The sequence below is a fragment of the Molossus molossus genome, unplaced genomic scaffold (genome assembly GCF_014108415.1).
Source record: "Molossus molossus isolate mMolMol1 unplaced genomic scaffold, mMolMol1.p scaffold_m16_p_7, whole genome shotgun sequence".
In the NCBI taxonomy this organism is placed as follows: Eukaryota; Metazoa; Chordata; class Mammalia; order Chiroptera; family Molossidae; genus Molossus; species Molossus molossus.
The window spans coordinates 92,378,517-92,401,950 of NW_023425401.1; the positions used below are offsets into that span (position 1 = coordinate 92,378,517).

Sequence of the window (23,434 nt, forward strand, 5' to 3'; positions counted from 1 at the left end):
TCTTCCCTCCCTCGGACCAGTCCCTCCCCCAGCCGTGGCGGGGGGGGGGGGGGGGGGGCGGGCTTTGCTCGTCGAGGCCCGTGCATTCCAGAAAGCCTAGCGAGCTAGAGCAACAAAGGAGCCGGGTAGTCGGTGGGGAGGAGTCGGGGGACTGCGGCGCGCTCGGGCGAAAGTGGCTGCTGAGCCCCGGGCTGGTGCCGGGGCGGCGCCGGGGACCTAGTCCCGCACCCCCGGCCCGCGCCTGGCCTCCATCGCGGGCCCCGAAGGTGGTTTTTAATGGTGGGAAAGGGGATGGGGCTGGAGATTGGGGGCCCAGAGGGCTCCCAGGGCTGAAGACAACTTGGATTGCCAGGAAAAGGGTTAGGGAGCTGTGCATCCCGGCCCGGGCCTCCGCTGCCCAACATGGGCCTCGGGTTCCAAAGTTTGCGAAGTTGGGCGCCGAGGGCCCGCGGCGTGCAGCGCATCCGGAGGAGCCCAGCACCGGACTGGCAGGGCGCACAAGTTGCCTGAGTCGCCTCCGTGGCCCCAAGGGTTGCGCGCGTGCCCTGGGGGTTCCGGGGAGCGGGCGGGGGCGCAGGGCTTCTGCTGAGTTGGCGGGTTTGGCCATGGCCGCTGCTCGCTTCGCTCGGGGGCCGGAGCTCTTGCTTCTGCTGCTGCTGCTGCTACTGCTGCTGCTGCTGGGGGGCCCGGGCCGGGGGATGGCCTTGAGCGGGAACGCCACCGGGCCTGGGCCGCGGAGCGTGGGTGGGAGTGCCAGAAGGAGCGCGTTGGTGACTGGCCCTCCGCCGCTGCTAAGCCACTGCGGCCGGGCCGCCCCCTGCGAGCCACTGCGCTATAACGTGTGCTTGGGCTCGGCGCTGCCCTACGAGGCCACCTCCACGCTGCTGGCCGGGGATTCGGACTCCCAAGAGGAAGCGCACGGCAAGCTCGTGCTATGGTCCGGTAAGCGCGTGGGAGCAGAAGCTTGGAGACTGCGGTGTTGGGATGCTGGGACTCTGGAAAAGAATAGGCTCAGGCCTGAGCTTTGTAAAGGGCAGGAGGAACAGAGTCTGAAACTTTGGGGAGGCTGTATGCAGGATGGGACCCTCGGTGATGAGGAAGGAGGGCGAGGAAGTTGAGAAAGCAGGTCACAAAGTGCCTGAGCTGGGTGGGTGAGCAAAGAATGCGGGGGAACTAGGGGCATGTCAGAAAGGGGCTCTGAGCCACAGGAAAGGCCTTTTTTTTTTTTTTTTTTTTTTTAAATAAGAGGAGATGCTTCACCTAAGTGCCACTTTGGAAGCTGGGTCCTCAGTGATTCAGGGAGATGTTTAGACCTTGGAAAAGAGTCCAGGAAACCGAGTTGGAAAGGAAAAAAGGGAAGGATGTGGGTAGAAGATTTAGGAATGAGGGTGAGGAGTGAGAACTGAAACCCCCTGATGATGAGTAATTAAAAGGTAACTAGAAAGTTCCAAAAATGTTGTTTTGGGAGACAGTAAGTCCAGAGAATCTTGATCTTATTTTGCTTTCACAGGAGATTTCACAGTTTCCTCATCTGAAAAATGAGGACTCCGATTTTTGTCTGAGATTGTGAAGGAATGAGACTATTCTAATGATTATGTGTGTGTTCTTTGGAAGTTTGGGTTCTCAGGCTAGTCAGTGCTGCAGAAGGACACTTAAGTCTGGAATGTTGAGAGCTATTTCCATGGTGATCTGAGGTCCCAGAGCCCTCACCTCAGGGTGGGATTATGGTCCATCCTGAAAATCTACAGACTGAACCCAAACAGGTCCTTCCTTAGCAGTGTAGAGTGAATTATGTCCCCACCTGTCACTCTTCTGAACTGGGAGCTTGAAGGGTGCTCAGTAAGGTAATGGGCCTTGTTATCCTTTACTTCTAGCCAGTGTGATTCAAAACTGACCTTGAAAAAGAAAATAAAATCGAAAGCCAGGAGCAGACCTGGCAACCTCCTTTTGACAGACCTCGGTGCCCCACATCTCATTCTGCCCTGGTACCCCACATCTTCCATCTCCATTCTGCCCTGGGTGCTTCAGGTGATGATCCTGATGGGGCAAGTCTATGTAGATTGCTTGTTGTTATCAATTTGGCCACTAGAGTTCTCAGTTTTTGCAGGATGTTGGACAAAGCCATATCGTTCTTGGCTTGGAGCAGATGCCAGATGAGGAACTTGAAGGATGGTGCCCATAGTGGAGCTTCATCCTTTCTGGGTATCAGGTCAAAATATTGGCAAAAACCATGTGTAAATAATAGTAGCTTTGAAAAATCCATAAAATAAGACCTGTGTAACTTTGCATATATGCTCTCTTCATGGTAATATATCTGTATAATGTGTCACAAATAGTAATGTATAGTATGTAAAAAGGGGCACACACAGAAACTATCATTTTAGCCTTTAAAGGACATAAATGTAAAGCAGAAGACTGAAGGAATAAAAAGGAAACATAAAAGGTATAAACAATATTTCTTTGAGCACTACCGGAAATAAGGCTTGAGTTTAGGAGCCAGCTGTATGGACAATCCAAATACATTTCTCAGTACTAGAATCTCAGTGTGTTTTGAGTTGCTCACACTATGAAAGGATATTCTGCTTCTCTCTATTTATGTATTTTGCAAAGGACTGTGGTTGAATTCTCCTACGTTAGATGCATGTGTGATGCTGCCTTTCTGTTGTTACCATCAAATCAAGGAGGAAGGGTATGAACCTCTTTCCAGCCCTTACTGCTGAGAGCAGCTGCTTAGTAGGCAGAAGTGGTTTTGGCAGGAAAGTTTAGGAGTTAGAACCATCTGCTGGCTATGCAGGTTTGAACCTCACTAGCTGTGCCTCTGGTGGGACAGGTTCCTGAAGAGGTGCCAGCGCTGAGCCCAGATCCTTAGTTCACTCTGAGCTCTTCTCTGTCGCCACCCATCATCCCTCAGCTCAGTCCCATTCCTATGTGTTTTGGTTATTTTCTTTCTGCTTTGGGTCCTTCTGTGGGATGTTCTATGAAGTAGAGCCAGAAGCAAGTGTTGGTATGGGCTGAGACCGTGGATGAGTAAAGTGAACCAGAACCAGGAGTGAGAATCACAAACAGGCCATCTACTGGGAATTGTGGCTAGTGGCCAATGATTGGTCCTGTCCTGAGTTAGTGGTCTTGAGTTGGCATTAGACACTGTGTCACCTGGCTCTTGGAGGTATTTTTGTGGGTGAAGGATGAAGATGATCTAGGTTGTCTTCATCTGTAAACTTTTGAAAGTAGAGACTTGCTCTTCACTTTTTTTCTGAAAGCCTCTGAGTTCTGAGTACACACACATTCCCAGTCATTTATTCATTTAGGTATTGGGTGCTTGCTACATCCTGGATCAGGTTCTGGAGCATATAAAGATGAAGAATGCATGCAATGAACCCTGCTATCAAGGGGAAGACAGACAAATAAACAGACTTTAGCAATATTTGTGAAAGGTATTGTGACAAAGTAGAGGACTGAAGGAACGCAAAGAGAAGACCTACCCCGCTCCCCCACCCCAGAAGAACTGACACTTACTCCATGACCTGAGAAATAATTAGGAATTACCTGGGCCAAGGAAGGGTTAGGTGGGAAGGGATAGGAAAAGAAAATAACATGCACAGACATGAAGAGGTGAGAGGGCTTGATACTTTTAAGAAAGTTTAAGAATTTCAATAGAGCCCAGCCCATGGGGTTTAGTTGGTTAAGTGTTGTCCCATGCACAGGAGGTCACAGGTTCAGTTCCCAATCAGGGCACATGCCAGGGCTGTGGGCTCGATCTGCAGTAGGGAGTGAGCAGGAGGCAGCCGATCAATGTTTCTCTTTCACCCATGTTTCTATCTCCCTCTCCCTCTCCCTGAAATCAATAAAAGCATTAAAAAAAGAAGAAGAAGCCCTGGCCGGTTTGGCTCAGCGGTTAGAGCGTCGGCCTGCGGTCCGGAGAGACCCGGGTTCGGTTCCCGCTAAGGGTGCGTACTTCGGTTGCAGTTTGTCCCCGGCCCTGGTTGGTCGTGCGGGTGGCAGCCACTCGATGTGTCCCTTTACGTCGATGTTTCTCTCTCTCTCTCCTTCCTCTCTCTCCCTCCCACTCTATCTGTACAAAAAATGGAAAATATCCTCGGGTGAGGATAAAAAAAAAAAAAAAAAAAGAAGAAGAATTTCAGTAAAGCTAGATCAAAGCATGTGAGAGATAGAATTATAAGTGATTAAACCTACAGAATTAGAAAATAAAGGGATTCATCCCCCATATTAAGAAATTTGTATGTTGTCCAGAAGATAATAAGGAGCTATTGAAGGCTTTTAAGTAAGGGAGAGATGTAATCATATTTGCATTTTAGAAAGACCTTTGAGTACTGTGTGAAGAAGCCATGGCTGGAGGGAAAACCTGGAGGCTGGTTGCTTGTTGAGGGGATGGTTGAAGGAGTCCAAGTGTGAGATGGCGGTGGTCAGGACTGAGGTAACAGGCTGAAGGAAGTAGACGGATCACAGAGTTTCAGAGCTAGAACCAATGGAACTTGCTGATGGGTTGGATGGAGGACTTGAATGGAAGGTGGTACCTTCCTTTTCACTAAGCCAGAGAATGCTAGAGGAGGAGTAGGTTTAGAAGAATGTGGGTTCAGTTTCGGCCATGTGAGTTAGAGGCGCTTATTGGATGTCTATGTGGAAAGTCCAGCAGATCTGGACTAGGAATTACTGAAGAGAGGTGGCCACTATGTCCTTCTTTGGCCCAGACTTTGTGTCTTATTTCCTTTTTCCTCTATGTAGAGCTTTTGGAAGCATGACATTGAGTGAGGAAGTTCATAACTCAGGTTGGGCCAATTTCTAGGTTTGAAGAGAACTTGGGTCTCTCCTATATCTTTCAACTCTCTGGACGTGGGATTTTTCCGGCACTCAGCATCTGCCCCATTATAGCTTAAAATGCCTCCCCTCAGGCATTCCAGGGTGACCAGACAAACATAATATCCAGGTCATGGTCCACCTTCGGCCAAATCTGGTTTGGTAAATGGGGCAAGAAAGCAGAGAGGCCAGAGGCTGGCAAGGGAAATAGGTCCCTGAGAGCCAGCACGTAGCCTCTTTGACCACTGCTCTGCCCTGTGTGTGCACAGGGGCATGTGGACCTGACACCCGGCTGGGACAGCCAGTAGGAAAGAGCCAGAGACACTGGGAGGATTTCTCATTTGCTCTTGGACATCTAGTTGAGAGATGAGAGGAGGGATGTTGGTAATGGTGAGTTATTTGCAGGGTCAGGTCAGGAAGAATTCCCTTAGAGCTGTTCCCAAACCTGGCTGGCTGATGATCAGAGTTTTAAAAAGTATGTATTTTGGGAAAGTATAAAAATACGGAGTAACAACCACGGGCCCACATTTTCATTTTTGCTTCCGACTTTTAACTTTTTAATTGTGAAATGTAGCATGTATACAGCAAGTGCATTAAACACAGAGGTATTAAATAACAAATAATTATGAAGTGCCACCTGAATCAAGAACTAGACCATGGTGGGCCCCCATTAGCTCCCCCTTTGTCTTTTTCAATCACATCTTTCTCCTTCCCCTTTTATTTTTTTTAATCCTCACCCGAGGATATTTTTCCATTTTTTGTACAGATAGAGTGGGAGGGAGAGAGAGGAAGAGAGAGAGAGGAAGAGAGAGAGAGAGAGAGAGGGAAACATCGATGTGAAAGGGACACATCGAGCGGCTGCCACCTGCACGAACAACCAGGGCCGGGAACAAACTGCAACCAAGGTACATGCCCTTAGCGGGAACCGAACCCAGGTCTCTCTGGACCGCAGGCGGATGCTCTAACCGCTGAGCCAAACTGGCCAGGGCCTTCCTCTTTTAGAAGTAACAGCTACCCTGATTGTTTTATAATCATTTCCTTTTTCCTCTATAGTTTTACCATCTAGTTTTGGAATTCCTAAACAGCATATTTCAATTTTATAATTTTTGAACTTTATACAATAGAGTCATACTGCGTGTATTCTTCCATGTCTTATTTCTTTTGTTTACATTATTTTGTAAGTTTCACAGCTCATTTTTTTCATTTCTGAATAGTATTTCACTGTAGAATATATCTCAATATATTTATCCATTTAGTTGTTGTTAAACATCTAGTTGAGAGATGTCATTTTTATAAGTTTGAGTCCCCATATTGGGGCCACTGGGAATATCACTGCTGTAAGTGTTCTTTTATGTATGACTTGGTGCACCTGGGTCAGGATCCTCCAGGTATGTACTTAGAGATAATAGGGTACGCATACCTTCAGCTTTACTAGATAATACCAAACGGTTTTTCAAAGTGGTTGTACTAACTTACACTCCCAGTAGCACTGTAAAATAGTCCCCATTGCCCCACATGATTCCCGACCCTTGGTATTGTCTGCCTTTAAAATTTTGCCAACCTAGTGGATATGTTGTATGTATTTGTGGTTTTAATTTGTGTTTCCCTGATCACTATTGAGGTTAAGCACCATTTGAAATGTTTACTGGCCATTGGAGTTTTTCTTCTGTGAAATGTCTGTCCAAATCTTTGGCCCATTTTTTTATAGGCCTAGCTGTCATTTTTATAAGATTTATAGATCTTCATAGCTATGAGTCCTTTATTGATTGTATGTATTGAAAATATTTCCCATTCTGGGGCTTGCCTTTTCATTCTCTGTGCCTTTCGTTGAACAAGAAGTTCTGAACTTTAAGGTAGTCATTTATCAGACTTTTTATGCATAGTGTATATTGTGTCTTATTTTAAAATATCCTTTCATACCAAAAAGTCATGAATGAGTTTATTGTCTTATGTTATTTTCTCAAAACTTTATACATTTTTCTTCCATTTTAGGCATATAAATCACCTGCAGTTGATTTTTTTAGAACTCCAATTTTATATATAGTCTCAATATCATTTGTTAAAGGGAATATCCTTTCTTCCCTGCTCTGCCTTAAATATGCATTTGTTTCTGGGATCTTTATTCTATTCCATAGATTTGTTTGTCCATCCCTTGCCAATACCACAACATCTTAATTATCATATCTTTATAGCATGGTGTTCACCTTCTTTGAGCTATGAACCGATGCATTCAGCAGTTTGATAAAACTGATGGGCCCCTTCTAAGTAAAACATAGAGAATTGAAAAGAAGCACTGAGGATTATGAAGGAAGTTAATTATATTGAAATATAGTTATCAAGTATTTAAAAAGTTCGAGCCCTGGCCAGTTTGGCTCAGCAGTTAGAGAGTCGGCACATGGAACAGAGAGTGCCAGGTTCAGTTCTCACTAAGGGCACGTACTTTGGTTGCAGTTTGTCCCTGGCCCCAGTTGGGGTCTTGTGGGTGGCAACCAGTTGATATGTCTCTCTCACATCGATATTTCTCTCTCTCTCTCTTCCTCCCTCTCTCTCTAACACTCTATCTGAAGATAAATGCAAAAATGTCTTCGGGTGAGGATAAAAAAAATAAAAAGTTTGTGATCTACTATATATGTGCTTCTTTAGTAATACACTAGAAGATCTAGTGTGGATTTAATAACCACTATAATATCAGGGTGGTACAGTATTTTGTATCAGGGAGAGCAGTGACAGTATTTTGGGACATCTACAACAAAAATACAGTATTTGATTTCCATTTGCTGACATTACTGTGGTATGTTGTTTGCATTTATAATGGAAGGAGACGCTAAATTTCAGTTAGATGTAATTTTTTCCCCCATCTAAGTTCATGGATCTCCAAATCCTCTCCGAGAATCCTTTGTGAACTCGAGGCTAAGAGCCTCTACTTTACAGTACGGCAGTATCTAATAGAGTCTGGGCTTTTTTTTTTTTAATATGTTTTTATTGATTTTTTAGAGATAGAGGAAGGGAGGGGGAGATAGAAACATTGATGTGAGAGAGAAATATCGATTGGCTGCCTCCTACACGCACCCTACTGGGGATAAAGCCCACAACCCAGGCATGTGCCCTGACTGGGAATCAAACCAGGACCTCTTAGTCCATGGGATGAGGCTCAATCCACTGAGCAACACAGGCTGGGCAATGTTGGTAGTTTTGATTTCAGTTACATCAAGAATATAGAGTAATTTGGAAAAAAATATATCTTTGTTGTTGTTGTTAATCCTCACCTGAGGATATTTTTCCATTAATTTTTAGATAGAGTGGAAGGGAAGGAAGGAGAGAGAGAAAAGCATTGATATGAGAGAGACACATCAATTGGCTGCCTCCCACATGACCTCCACCAGGCCAAGGATGGCCATTGGTCAGGGCAACCCCAGGTACATGCCCTTGACCGGGAATTGAACCTGCGACCCCTCAGTCCACAGGCTGATACTCCAATTGCTGAGCCAAACCAGCCAGGGCTGAAAAAAAGTTATCTTTACAATATCGAGTGTTCCAATCATTTCATTATATATTCTATTTAGATCTTTTATTTTCTCAATATATATTTTTTTAATCTTCACCCGAGGATATTTTTCCATTCATCTTCAGATAGAGTGGGAGGGAGAGGGAGGGAGAGAGAGAAACATTGATGTGGGAGAGACAGACACATCAATTGGTTGCCTTCTGCACATCCCCAACCAGGGCTGGACACCAGACCTGCAACCCAGGTACGTGTTCTTGACTGGGAATCGAACCCAAGACCCCTCGGTCTTCGGGCCAACACTCTAACCGCTGAGCCAAACTGGTCAGGGCTATCTTTTTATTATGGATAGATGTTGATTTTATCAACTACTTCTGCATCTATTGAGATGATCAAATGATTTTTTCTTTTTTAATCTATGAATGTAGTATATTACATTAATTAAACTTTCTGTTAACCCAACCTTAGAACAGTAGTTTTTCAACTTGATTGCTTATCAGAATCACACAAACAAAAATTCTTTCAACGTTCAAATTGTAGCAAATGTTATTTTAAAATTCTATGAATGTAGAAAAATGTGTCCCTATTTTTTTTTTTTTTGTTTCATATTTTATTAAAATAAGAAAAATAGCCCTGGCCAGTTTTGCTCAGCAGTTAGAGCAATGGCCTGCAGTCCAGAGAGACCTGGGTTCGGTTCCCGCTAAGGGCACGTACCTTGGTTGCAGTTTGTCCCCGGCCCTGGTTGGTTGTGCTGGTAGCAACCACTCAATGTGTCCCCTTCACGTCGATGTTTCTCTCTCTCTCTTCCTCTCTTTCCCTCCCACTCTATCTGAACAAAAAATGGAAAAATGGCCCTGGCCAGTTTGGCTCAGCGGTTAGAGCGTCGGCCTGCGGTCCTGAGAGACCTGGGTTCGGTTCCCGCTAAGGGCACGTACAGTACTTCGGTTGCAGTTTGTCCCCGGCCCTGGTTGGTCGTGCAGGTGGCAGCCACTCGATGTGTCCCTTCACGTCGATGTTTCTCTCTCTCTCCCTTCCTCTCTCTCCCTCCCGCTCTATCTGTACAAAAAATGGAAAAATATCCTCGGGTGAGGATAAAAAAAAAAAAAAAAAAGGAAAAATGTCCTCGAGTGAGGATAGAGAAAAAACAACAATGAAATAAAAAAAATAATACAGATAAAGTTGATGTCTCCTTTCTTCCTGTTACCAGTTTCATTCCCTTCTCTTTGGGAAGCTTTCCTCATCTCAATAATTTGTGTATATATATATATATATATATATATATATATATATATATATATTTTTTTTTATCCTCACCCGAGGACATTTTTCCATTTTTTGTTCAGGTAGAGTGGGAGGGAGAGAGAGAGAGAAACATCGACATGAAAGGGACACATCGAGTGGCTGCCACCCGCACAACCAACCAGGGCCGGGGACAAACTGCAACCGAGGTACATGCCCTTAGCGGGAACCGAACCCGGGTCTCTCAGGACCGCAGGCCGACACTCTAACCGCTGAGCCAAACCGGCCAGGGCATATATATATATATATATATTTTAAACTTCATTACTTTAAAAAATAGATACTCTGCCCTGGCCAGTTTTGCTAAGTGGTTAGAGCGTTGGCCCGTGGACCAGAGAGACCCAGGTTCGGTTCCTGCTAATGGCACGTACCTCGGTTGCAGTTTGTCCCCTGCCCCGGTTGGGGTCGTGTGGATGGCAACCAGTCGATGTGTCTCCCTCACGTCGATGTTTCTCTCTCTCTCTTCCTCCGTCTCTCCCTCCTGCTCTATCTAAAAGATAAATGCAAAAATGTCCTCAGGTGAAAATGAAAAAAAAAAAAAAAAAGATAGTCTATGCACATAGTACAAAATTCAAAAACAACAAAAATCAAATCTCTCCTGTGTTCACAGCTACCCATTTTCCCTTCCCAGAGGCAACCATCAACACTGATTTTTGTGTGTCCTTCTAGACACTGCCATAATATGTACAAATGCAGATGTTTCCTTAGTCTTTTTTCTTCCCACAAGTAGCAGTAGGCTGTTCTCCACTCAACTACATACATTTAACAAGTTCTGTTGGAGATAGTTCCATTTCAATGCAAATAGTTCAACTCTGAATAATGTCCTATGACGTTGATATATGATATATTTTTAGCTGGTCTCCTCCTGATGGATATACATTCAGGTTGTTTCTTCTCTCTTGCCATTACAAACAATGCTACAATAAATAATCTTATAAATTATCTTTGTGAACATGTGAAGTAGAATTGCTAGTATAAAATTTTGATAGAAAATGCCAAATAGTCTCCACAAGTATTTCCTAATTTTTATTCCTATTAAAAATATACAAAAATGCTAGTTTCCCCTAGTCATGCCAATACATCATTTTCAAATACTTTTACCTCTCTCACCCTAAAGTTTTAAAAAATTGTACCTCATTAGTTTTAGTTCACATTTATTTTATTCAGTGTAAGATTGAGCAGCTCTTTACATATTTAAAGGCCATTTGTATTTTCTCTGATTGGTTCTCTTTGTTTTTTGCCTTTTTTTCTATAGGCTTATGAATTTCTTATTGTTTGGATAAGTTTTATACATACAAGAAAGTTAGCTCTTTACCTGTAATGTGTATAAAATATATTTTCTCAGTGTGTTACTTTTTATATGATTTTGTTTAAAGCTTTTATTTCATAGCTTCTGGGTTTGGTGTCCTACATCAAAAAGCTTTCTCCACTCCAAGGTTTCAAAAACCATTTCTCATCTTTTAGTATTTTAATTTTTGAAAAGAATGTATTTATTAGCCCTGACCCAGCAGCTCAGTTGGTTAGAACATCATTTCAATATGCCAGAGTTGTGGGTTTGATCCCTGATCAGGGAATATAAGAATCAACCAATGAATGCATAAATAAATGGAAAAACAAATCAATGTTTCTCTCTCTCTCTCTCTCAAAATCAATAAGTAAAAATTTAAATTTTTAAAAATAATGTAATTATTTTGATTCATCTAGAATTTATTTTATGTAAGAAATGAAGTAAGGGTACAACTTATTTTTTCCTTAGATGACTCCTCCATCGTTGTTCGTGGTTTATTTAATAATTCATCTTTTTCTTGGGGAGTTTATTTTTAAATCCTCACCCAAGGATTTTTTTCCATTTATCTTTAGATAGAGTGCGAAGGAGGGAGAGAGAGAGAGAGAGAGAGAGAGAGAGAGAGAGAGAAATATCCATGTGAGAGAGACACATCAATTGGTTGCCTCCCACACAACTCTGACCAGGGCCAGGGACCGAACTGCAACCAAGGTACGTGCCCATGACCAGAATCAAACCTGCAACTCTTTGATCCACGGGCCTATGCTCTAACCGCTGAGCAAACCAGTCAGGGCTTGGGGAGTTTATTTTTAAAGAATGAAATAATATTTAAAATGAGAAAAACTAAAAACAACAAATTACATATATTTAAAAGTTGATAATTACCACAAATATCACAAAATCCTGAAAAAATAGCCTAATATTTTATTAATTAACTGCCTGCTGCTTCTCTAGAATACATTTAACTCTAGTAAGCCCTCCAATTTTAATAAACATTCAGTAAAATTTACTTTTTCTTTGTTGTGTAGTTCTATGAGTTTAGACAAGCACACAGAGTTGTGTAACCAGACTCCACATTCAAGACAGAGAACAACCCCGTTTCCTCAAATAGTCCCTCATGCTGCCCCTTTTGTAGGCAAACCCTCCTCTTACCCAACCCCTAGCACCCACTGCTGTGTTCTCTACCCTCAACCACTCAGTCAGAATTTCTGAGGGTGGGTTCTGCATCCAGAGTGGTAAGGATTCCCCAAATGATTCTGATTTGAGTGAGGTCTGGGTACCATGCCCAGAATAACTGCTTTTTTATTTTTTTAATTGATTTTAGAGCGAGAGAGAGAAATATCAATTTGTTGTTCCACTTATGTGTACATTTGACTCCTGTACATGTCCTGATCGGGGATCGAACCCACAGCCTTGGCATATTGGGATGACGCTCTAACCAACTGAGCGACCTGGCCAGGGTGAGATCATTGCTCCTTAAGTGACAGGAACTTGCTCTGTGCTCCTGGAATAGGTTGTGTCACAGTGAGCGCAATGCGTGGTCAGAGGCCTCAGATAGCTAACGTTTCCTGAGTTCTTACTATATGACAGGTACTGTGCTAAGCAGTGAATTTGTCGTCTTATTCTTCACAACAGTTCTACAAGGTAAATGTATTGTTTCATTTCACAGATGAAGAAACTGAGGTTAGAGATAAAGATTAAGTAATTTGCCCAAGATCACACAGCCAGGAAATGGTAGAGCCAGGATTTGAGCCCAGCCAGGCTGGTTGCAGTGTCCATGCTCCTTACCTCTCTACTATATTGCCTCTCCCCAAAAAGAGTGCTTACCTACCTACCCTCATGACCCCCCAGCCCAGCAGTATGGCCAGCACCCATGTTGGTTCTCATATCCTCAGAAGCTTCTCCTAATTCAACTTCTCGTTTGGGAAATAGGTGTTCCTGGAGCAAGGATGACTCAGGAGGGGTGAAGTGGGCAGAATGCTGAGTGAGCCCAGCTACTGGGGCAGCTGTTTCTGTCTTGCTGGTACCTCCTTTCCTCTCTCTGCACTGGACACAGCCTCCTCTGTTTCTCTCCACCTGATTTCCTGTTTTCTCCTCTGGCCTTGGAGTACCGGGCTCCCCTGACTACCTCTTCTTAGCTCCTACCTGTTCTCAGTCTCACCTCAGCTTGGTAAGAGAACCAGCGGTCCTGGGATCTTGGCAAGGGGAAACGTCTCCTTGATGGTTCTGGAGCATGATCCGTGTGTGTGTGTGTGTGTGTGTTGGGGGTGCGGGGGTTCCACCACTCTCCTTTCCCCTGGGAGAGGCCTGTATCAGGTTTTTAAAATGCCCCTGGAAAGGTACAAGGTAAATCAATCTGGTTTTGGTTGATTATAGAGGGTGCTTATACTTCCTAGCAGGACATTTGGAAATGAAGGCTGTTTTATAAAACTTTAATTGTATTATAATGTACATATAAAAAAGTGCACAGATCATAAGCTTGATAGTCACAAGGTGAATATACCCAGGAATCCACTAGCAGAACATGAGTAATATTCCAGAAAGTTCCTCTTCTAGTCACCACCTCTAGAATGGGGCTTGGGAGGAAGCACTTTTTGGTTGTCACAATGACATAGGGGTTCCATTGGCATTTAGTGGGCAGGGTCCTGCGATGCTAAATGTCCTACAATGCTTGGGACAGTCCTACAGCACAGAGAACTGTCCTGCCCAAATGCCTTGTTGAGAAACACCCCGCCCGACGGCTCTGAGCAATAATGGCCTGTGGCAAGGCAAAGAGAGATGCCTTAGGCCTGGGGGACAGAGGGTGCAGCTGTGTCTGTGGGTCTGAATGAGGAGGGGTCTTCACTGCAATGTGTCCACACTGTCATCACCCTGCAGGCCTCCGGAATGCCCCCCGTTGCTGGGCAGTGATCCAGCCCCTGCTGTGCGCTGTGTACATGCCCAAGTGTGAGAACGACCGGGTGGAGTTGCCCAGCCGCACCCTCTGCCAAGCCACCCGAGGCCCCTGTGCCATCGTGGAGAGAGAGCGGGGCTGGCCCGACTTCCTGCGCTGTACCCCCGACCACTTCCCTGAGGGTTGCCCGGTGAGTGCTCTGTGGCGCGAGGTCCATGCTCTTGGGGCTGGTCAGGACCAGGCATAGGGCAGAGCCTGGAAGGAGGGGACACGGGAGCCCAGAGTCTTCTCCCTGGTAACCCCAAGTCTGCAACCAGAGGTCAACAGGTCACAAACACAAACTCAAGTTTGTTGGCTGGACCCATCTACCAGAGAGTATCCTTTTTTTTTTTTTTTTATCCTCACCCGAGGACATTTTTCCATTTTTTGTTCAGAGAGAGCAAGAGAGAGAAAGAGAGAGAGAGAGAGAGAGAGAGAAACATCGACGTGAAGGGACACATCGAGTGGCTGCCACCCGCACGACCAACCAGGGCCAGGGACAAACTGCAACCGGGGTACGTGCCCTTAGCGGGAACCGAACCCGGGTCTCTCTGGACCGCAGGCCGACGCTCTAACCGCTGAGCCAAACCGGCCAGGGCGCCTTTTATTTTTTTTAAAAAAAGGATAATCTCTGGCCCTGGCCGGTTTGGCTCAGCGGTTAGAGCATCGGCCTGCGGTCGAGAGAGACCCGGGTTCGGTTCCCGCTAAGGGCACGTACCCCGGTTGCAGTTTGTCCCCGGCCCTGGTTGGGTCGTGCGGGTGGCAGCCACTCGATGTGTCCCTTTCACATCGATGTTTCTCTCTCTCTCTCTCTCCCTCCCACTCTATCTGAACAAAATATCGAAAAATGTCCTCAGGTGAGGATTTAAAAAAAATAAAATAAAATAAAAGGTAACTGTTCAACAGAGCACTAGCTCTGTCAGACGATAGGGAGTTATGGGCATCACAGATGACAGGAACCTATCCTGAGGATAGGTTGTGTATTTATGGAGTCAAGGCACATGTAAAATGGCCAGAGACACCAAGACAGGATGTGTTCTTGTTCTGGGTGGTGAAGGAGAGCTCATAAGTGACGATGATGATAATAATAATGGTAATAACACTACTTGTTTATTTACTACCTGCCAAATATTATTATAGCATTTTTATATCTATTTATTCATTTACCTCTTAAGCCCCTCCATGAAGTAGGTGTGTGTGTTACATGCCTTTGAGTCAGCTCTGACTTCGGGTGACCCTACGAATGAGTGAGGTCCACAATGTCCCATCCTCAACCGCCCTTCTCAGCTCCTGTGGACTCAGGCCTAGGGCACCTTTTATAGAGTCAGTCCATCTCATACTTGGTCTTCCCTTTTCCTGCTGCGTTCTGTTTTTGCCCGCATTGTTGTCTTTTTCAAAGAACTCTGCCTTCTCACGATGTGCCCAAAATAGGACAGCTTCAATTTTGTCATTTTTGCCTCTAGTGATGTTTCAGGCTTCATTTGCTCGAAGACCCGTGTGTTATCTTTCTGGCGGTCCAGGGTACCACAGAGCTCCCTTCCAACACCATGTTTCAAATGAATCCACATTTTTCTGCTATCTCATAGATGGGGAAACTGAAGTAACAGAGAAGTCAAATAATTTGCCACAGGCTGTCTCCAGCATCTGTGCCCTCAACCACTCTGCCATGCTACCCCTGTGCCACTCATTAAACCAAGGGTCGCCCCGAGCCTCCTGCTTCCTTTTGCACCATCTTTCTTCTCCCCTTCCCTGCGTCAGAATGAGGTGCAGAACATCAAGTTCAACAGTTCCGGCCAGTGTGAGGCTCCTTTGGTTCGGACCGACAACCCCAAGAGCTGGTACGAGGACGTGGAGGGCTGCGGGATCCAGTGCCAGAACCCGCTCTTCACAGAGGCCGAGCACCAGGACATGCACAGCTACATCGCGGCCTTCGGGGCCATCACGGGCCTCTGCACGCTCTTCACCCTGGTCAGCCGAGGGCAGGCCTGCACGTGGGGGGCCGGGGAGGCGCGTGCCCAGGCGCACAGCTTGGGAAGTGGGAAGGAAGCTGGATTGTCAGTGAGAGAGTTGGGCTCTGGGGCAGAGAGGAAGTGGGGAGAGGATGACTTGGCGGTGGGGGGAAGGGGGCCCCCAGGGAATGGGTCATAAGAAGGGTCATAAGGGTGTCTGCAGCAGCAGAATAACCCCAATCTCACAAAACGGACCCCACTTCTCTCTTCTAGGCCACTTTCGTGGCTGACTGGCGGAATTCGAATCGCTACCCTGCGGTTATTCTCTTCTATGTCAACGCGTGTTTCTTTGTGGGCAGCATTGGCTGGCTGGCCCAGTTCATGGACGGTGCCCGCCGGGAGATTGTCTGCCGTGCAGATGGCACCATGAGGCTTGGGGAGCCCACGTAGGTGTCTTGGGGACCCAGAGGTGAGGGGAGGAAGGCTGAAATGTGTGTTTGCCACAAAAGGGACAGGTTGGACTTGAATCTGAGATTTCAAGGTAGAATTCAGCTCTGCTTTGTTGCACCCAAGGTCTCCAACATTAGGACCTTGGTTTCAGTGTTAGGACCTTGATTGTTTGCATCTGTTCAAAGGGGCATCTTCTGTATTTTCTTCAAATCTGACTGGGTCCGGTTTCCAAGCTCTGACTCCTAGGGAACCTCCAGACCTTAGAGCCAGGGGTCTGGAGACAGGGTGAAGAGAGCTGGTAGAGGGAGTACAGAATGACCTCCCCAAGTGACACCCTACATGTCTGCATAGCTCCAATGAGACCCTGTCCTGCGTCATCATCTTTGTCATTGTGTACTACGCCCTGATGGCTGGCGTCGTCTGGTTTGTGGTCCTCACCTATGCCTGGCACACCTCCTTCAAAGCCCTGGGCACCACCTACCAGCCTCTCTCCGGCAAGACCTCCTACTTCCACCTGCTCACGTGGTCACTCCCTTTTGTCCTCACTGTGGCAATCCTCGCTGTGGCCCAGGTATAGCAACTGGTAGGGGGCTGGTGTCCTGAGTGGGGTGGATTTGGGTGAGGGGCCAGTGACCAAATCTGTCCCCTTCCTGTTGTAGGTGGATGGGGACTCTGTGAGCGGCATCTGTTTTGTGGGCTACAAGAACTACCGATACCGTGCTGGCTTTGTGTTGGCCCCAATTGGCCTGGTGCTCATTGTGGGAGGTTACTTCCTCATCCGAGGTGAGTGAGGACCAGACCGGTACTAGGGCAAAAAATACGCTGAGCACAGCTTTGGGAAAGCAGGAGCTAGACGCAGCCAGTTCTGCTGCCTTCGCAGTGGGACCTCAGCCAGGTCACACTGGGTCTTGGTCTAAGTGGAAGGTGCCCCCTCTAGGTAGACACAGTACCTCGGGCACTTGATGCGGGACAAGACCTTTGTGTTGGCCAGAAAAATGCACCCTTTCTTCAGAGCCTTGATCGACGCTCACTGCTTGTTGAATGGAACCTGGGCTGGTTCCAACCTCCCCTCAGCCCTTGGCCAGGCGCCCTTGTGTCATGGGTAACCTACTCTGTCCACGGTGACCAATTTGGGGCCTTCAGTCTAGTGTGCTCACTCTAAATTTATATGTACTCTCAGTGTTTCTCATCTCCCTCCTGCCTACAAAGCACACTCACACAATTTCTACAACATGCACAGATTCTCTGTTCCATTTCCTTGTCTCAATCTGCCACCTCCACGATAAGCCTTCCTATCTTCTTAGCTCATTTTTGTTGCATTGTTGGTTCTTTGTAAATTTCAGTTTTTCTCCCTCCGCAGAAGGTCAGCCTTCTGTTCAGCCCACCTCCTTTCCCTCTTCTTGGCATCGTCTGGGGCTCTGATTTACGTTTTGTATCTGTGCTGTTCTGTTTGGTAGGCACTCGCCACATGTGTTGAAACTAGTCCAGGTTGAGATGTGTCATAAGTGTAAAATAACTGCATTTCAAAGACATGCCATACTCATTAATAAGCTGTAGCACAGATTACATGTTGAAATGATAACATAATAAGCAATGGTATACTGTTTATACCAAATTCCCTTTCACTCGTGTCCTTTTACTCTTTTAATGTGGCTTCTAGAAAATTTGAGATTATGTCTGTGGCTCACATTGTATTTCTATGAGACAACACTCTTCTCAAGTCTTTTTATGCCTTTCCCAGCACAACAGCTTTGACCTGGCTGCCTTACTTAGGGGTGGCCAGGCAGAACCAAGGTGCCTTCTCTCTGTCCCCTACCGTCCATCTGTGCTCTGCCCCAGTCTTTCCCATCATGAGACGTCTGCCACCAGCTGTGCTCCATTTCTCCAGTGTCTCCAGTTCCCCGAGCTTGACACCAGCACAGAAATAATCAGACCCAGACTCCAGAGCCATGGGAACCTCCCCTGCCACACACCCCTCTCTCCCAGGAGAGTAGCCTCACCCCACTAATGTCTGGGGTGTCCCTTCTGTTCAGGAGTCATGACTCTGTTCTCCATCAAGAGCAACCACCCTGGGCTACTGAGCGAGAAGGCTGCCAGCAAGATCAATGAGACCATGCTGCGTCTAGGTGAGTGGGTTCCCTGGGCCCTTGGCCTGAGGTGCTATCTAGCCTAACAGTGCACCTCCTGGGGCTGTAGGACCTGCAGTATAGGGTTTTGGAGGATGAACTAAGTCAGTGGCACAAGTTAGCAGCCATGGGGCAAGATGAGATGCGCGCGCACACGCGTGCGTGTGTGTGTGTGTGTGTGTGTGTGTGTGTGTGGTTGTAGCAGCTCAAAAGAAAGGGAGCTTCTCAGGTGGAAGAATTCAAGTTCATGCCAAGACTGCTTCCTCATGTCCCTTCCCTCCCACTGGGGCCTCCCACAGTTGCCTCAGGTGCCCTTCATGCCTTTTTGGAGACTACAGTTCTTGAATTGAGCCCAGCATGAATTCACCCCAGGCTCAGCTGTGTTTCAGGCCCCAAAGGGTCAAACACTCTCCTCCACAGGCATTTTTGGCTTCCTGGCCTTTGGCTTTGTGCTCATCACCTTCAGCTGCCACTTCTATGACTTCTTCAACCAGGCTGAATGGGAACGCAGCTTCCGGGACTACGTGCTGTGAGTGCAGGACAGGGGCTTGGGGACTTGGGAGCAGTTACGGGAGGAGCCGGAGCCAGGACCACAAGGTCCGCCTTCCTGTGCTGTCCAGCTGGAATCTGACCATCGTGCTCTGGGAACCCAAGATGTCAATTGCTCTGTAATTTGCCAACATGGCAAATAGCCCTCAAGTCCCTGCTCAACTCTGCTCAGACCCCTATGGCAGTCTGACCGGTGCGTCTGTAACTATTAAGAAGCCATCTCGCGTTTTGGCTTCTCTGACCGACTCTGTTGGCCACCGTAGTAGCTGTCTCCAATTCTCATGTAGTCTTTTACAGAGCTTATTGATGAGCCCTGCCCAGAAGTAGTTGCCTGTCCAAGATAAGTTAACAGCCTGTTGATGCCTGCTAATTTGCCTGTGCTTTTTGTGTCACCATGAGGATGACTCTGAGAGATAAGGCATCTCAGCTGTTGAAAGAAGTGCAGCACCTACTGACACCAGTAACAGCGGTTAAAACGCTCATTCAAATACCAGTCCACATCGACTGCTTCAGACTCCTTCAAGGCTTCAGCTTGCAGTCTGGGGAGCTCTAAACTACACCCATGCCTGGGTCTCTCCCTCAGAGATTTGATTTAATTGTCTGGGGTGTGGCCCAGACATCAGTAGCTATTAAATGCTCCCAGGTGACTCTAATAAGCACCCAGGGTTGTGAACCTGTGCTGTGGGGCTTAGTGATTGTCTGGGTATCCACCCAGGAGACCCAGAAAGCCTCACCTGTCTGCCACCCCTCACCATAGGTGCCAGGCCAATGTAACCATCGGGCTGCCCACCAAGAAGCCCATCCCTGACTGTGAGATCAAGAATCGCCCTAGCCTGCTGGTGGAGAAGATCAACCTGTTTGCCATGTTTGGAACTGGCATTGCCATGAGCACCTGGGTCTGGACCAAGGCCACATTGCTCATCTGGAAACGCACCTGGTGCAGGTGGGGTCAGCAGCCAGCCCATTCTGACTCCGAGGCCTTAGTCTCTCAACCTAAGTGTCCCACCATTAGGCTTTGTCTGGTCCCATGTCTCCCAGCCCAGCCTTGGGCAGTTGTGATTTCTAAGAGTCTGTGCCCAGCCGCCTAAAGCCAACTTCTCTGTGGCTCACCACTGCCCCCTGGTGATACCTCCTGTCCTTGGGAGCACTGGCCCACTGCCAGCATCTTTTAAGAGTGGAATGATTTGAGCCCTGGCTGGTTTGGCTCAGCGGTTGGAGCGTCGGCCTGCGGTACAGAGAGACCCGGGTTTGGTTCCCGCTAAGGGCACGTACCTCAGTTGCAGTTTGCCCCCGGCCCTGGTAGGTCGTGCGGGTGGCAGCCACTCGATGTGTCCCTTCACATCGATGTTTCTCTCTCTCCCTCCCGCTCTATCTGAACAGAAAATGGAAGAATGTCCTCGGGTGAGGATAAACAAAAACAAAAAAGAGTGGAATGATTTGAGAACTGGACACACAGGAGCCCTGCATTCTGGGCCCGCTTTTTTTGCAGAGTAGGCCTGTGCTCCTCAGAGTCCTTGAGGGACTTGAGGCCCTCTGGGGGCTTCTGTCCTAGAGGGGATGTGTTCACTGGTCTTTTGCAAGATTTGATGGAAAGTGACTGCTCCTCCACTTTCCCTCCCCAACCCCTGCTGCTCTCAGGTTGACCGGACAGAGTGATGATGAGCCCAAACGCATCAAGAAGAGCAAGATGATTGCCAAGGCCTTCTCCAAGCGGCGTGAGCTGCTGCAGAACCCAGGCCAGGAGCTCTCCTTCAGCATGCACACCGTCTCCCACGATGGGCCTGTGGGTATGCTTCGGCCCCTTTCCTCCCCGGGAGCCACCTAACACCTGCAGCACGTGGGCCCCATTCCCTCCCAGGCTGGAATGCACGTGTGGACTGTTTGGAAGGCTGTGAGGAGCCCAATGCTCCCTTCTCTCTTCACAGTCATTCTTTTCCAGTACCCTGCCCATCCCCAGCAACTCTCCCCTCTCTGTTTCTGGGTTTAATAGTTTATTTTGTTTCCAGACGACTCATCTCCCTGCCCCTTCTCCTGTCTTTTCTAGCTGTTCTCCCTGGGCTAGAGTAAGTTAGGCATTCAGGAACTGGATTTCCGGCCTTTAGTGAGGTCCCACGCTTGCTCTGGGTGCCCAAGCTCTGTAATTTGGGAATGGGTCGAGATCACTGTGATTACCAGGGTAGGTTTTCTGTGTGAGGTGGAGTGGAAGCCATTGGCTAAGGTGAATGGTGCTGAATAAGGGGGGAGTGGTTGACTGCAAAGGACGGGGCTGTCATGATTCCTTATCCTTCCATCCCTACAGCGGGTCTGGCCTTTGACCTCAATGAGCCCTCAGCTGATGTGTCCTCTGCCTGGGCCCAGCACGTCACCAAGATGGTGGCTCGGAGAGGAGCCATACTGCCCCAGGATGTGTCTGTCACCCCTGTGGCAACTCCAGGTATGCGGTTCAGGTTTCTGTAGGAAGGTGGGGGACATAGAGGCTGGGGGTTACTGGGACTGTAGTACCAGGGGCTACCAGAAGGCGAGGGGGAAGGAAAGGCTGAGGAAGATCTAAAGTGTGGGGCTGAGGCCCTACAGGTCTAGAGTTGTAGGTCCCAGAGCTCAAAGTGGGAGTCCAAGGAGAGAAGGGTGATGTGGATATAATCATGGTCTCAGGCTCATATTCTCTCTCCCATCGTCAGTGCCCCCAGAGGAAAAAGCCAACCTGTGGCTGGTTGAGGCAGAGATCTCCCCAGAGCTGGAGAAGCGCCTGGGCCGTAAGAAGAAGCGGAGGAAGAGGAAGAAGGAGGTGTGCCCACTGGTGCCACCTCCCGAGCTTCACCATCCGGCCCCCGCATCTGCCTCCAGTGCTGTTCCTCGTCTGCCGCAGCTGCCCCGGCAGAAGTGCCTGGTGGCCGCGGGCGCCTGGGGAGCTGGGGAATCCTGCCGGCAGAGAGCCTGGACCCTGGTCTCCAGCCCCTTCTGCCCAGAGCCCAGTCCCCTGCAGGATCCGTTTCTGCCCAGCGCCCCAGCTCCCGTGGCCTGGGCTCAGGGCCGCCGGCAGGGACTGGGGCCCATTCACTCCCGCACCAACCTGATGGAAGCAGAGCTCATGGACGCAGACTCAGACTTCTAAGGCAGGAGATCAGGACCTGTGAATTGGAACAAATAACGTTCTGAGGCTCTTCGTCCTCCCTGAGAGTACTTCCCCAGGATCTCGTCTTCCGGAGAACCGGAGAGCCCGGTGCGCTCCCAGGAGGGATCTGTAGGTCTGGCTTATGGCAGGACTGTGGGAAGGAGCCTTGACAAATCCATGGGTGGGCCTCACCCCGGGAACAAGCCCTGAGCTCCAGGGCCCTTGTTTCTGCCCCACCAGCTGGAGCCTGGCTGGCAGGTAGCCCCAGTCTGCAGTAAGGTTATGGGGTGTGCAGGGTTTCTGGCGGGGCAGTAATGGCAAAGGTAGGAGTGACAGTACCCAGAATGGGCTGTGGTGGCCAGGGAGGCAGCCAAACCCATGTCTGGCAGATGAGGGCTGTTGCCCTTTCCTATACTAGTGGGTGCCAGGTAAGGGCACCCTCAGACCAAAAGTGTTTATTGTATCATTAGCCCTTTGTCTAAGTGGGATCAAGGCTCCCTTCTCCCCCTTCCAGGTGGTTGTGGGGCTGGGAGTGCCTGTTCCAATAGGGGCTATAACCTCTCTTCACAGATGTCTAGCTGGCCCCACCCCGGCCAGTAACCCGGCCCATGTTCTCCTGTACCCTCCTTCCATTTCCCATTTCAGTTCAACCAGGCCAACCTCTTCCTGTTTTCTGTTTGTTGATTAGGACCCAGAACTACAGGCTGTCCATCCCATCCTCATCCCCCACTCATGTTTCTGGACTCTGTTTCCAAGTAAGAAATTGGTCCCGCTATAGGGCCTGGTGTGCTATAGAAGCAGTGAGTGGTGGGGAGCCATTGGGTCTCCGAGACACATTGTCTCTTCCTGTATCCATCCAATGGGGGATGGATCCTCTGGCTTGAGGGGCTACCCTAAGAAGCTGTTGGAGCTTTGGTCAGGCAGGAAAGCTTCCTTTAACTTCTGCAACTGGTGGGTGAAAAGATTTCCAACCTTTTATAGGCCTCCTCCATGTCCCAAAGCCCCGGTTTCAAGAACCAGGCAGCAGAAAGTCTAAGGAGCTGCCTGGGTTCCAGATTGGGGATAAGGATGAGGAGAAGAACTATAAACAGTAAATAAAAGGTTTTGTATAAACTCTTGGTGTGCTTTTTTTCCATAGACCGCAGTCTCCACCAAACTGTTTATCTGGTTCTGATCTCATTTGTGTTTCACTCTCTCGGGCTACTCAGAAAGACTAAGAGCCTGGTGTTAATGAAGTCATGACTGACAGATGTGCTGGCCGTCCTTCCTGACTAGTTGGTTCTATATGGACAAAAATTCTCCTGTGGCCACAGCTGCCTCCCTGCTCACTGATCTTAGATAATTAAGAACACACAGCTTGTCCCTGGAATGATGATTGGAAGCAAGTGTCCCTCTGCTAGTGTAGATGAGCGTGG

The 23,434-nt window shown here is 47.9% G+C and overlaps 1 protein-coding gene across 2 annotated transcripts; it reads left to right on the forward strand.

Annotated features, from left to right (window-relative positions):
* Positions 1-221: 221 nt before the first annotated feature.
* Positions 222-23,132, forward strand: SMO (smoothened, frizzled class receptor). Of its 2 annotated transcripts, none has more exons than XM_036247373.1 (12): positions 222-942; positions 13,779-13,984; positions 15,592-15,801; positions 16,056-16,228; positions 16,584-16,803; positions 16,892-17,015; positions 18,266-18,358; positions 18,779-18,887; positions 19,665-19,850; positions 20,546-20,694; positions 21,207-21,341; positions 21,586-23,132. In XM_036247373.1, exons 1-12 carry the CDS (start codon positions 606-608, stop codon positions 22,017-22,019), a joined length of 2,376 nt encoding a protein of 791 aa, XP_036103266.1. In that variant the 5' UTR covers positions 222-605; the 3' UTR covers positions 22,020-23,132. The 2 variants fall into 2 exon arrangements, with proteins under 2 accessions (XP_036103266.1, XP_036103267.1); XM_036247374.1 differs by lacking the exon at positions 222-942 and adding an exon at positions 1,397-1,433 and having other exon boundaries at positions 21,586-23,046.
* Positions 23,133-23,434: the final 302 nt, after the last annotated feature.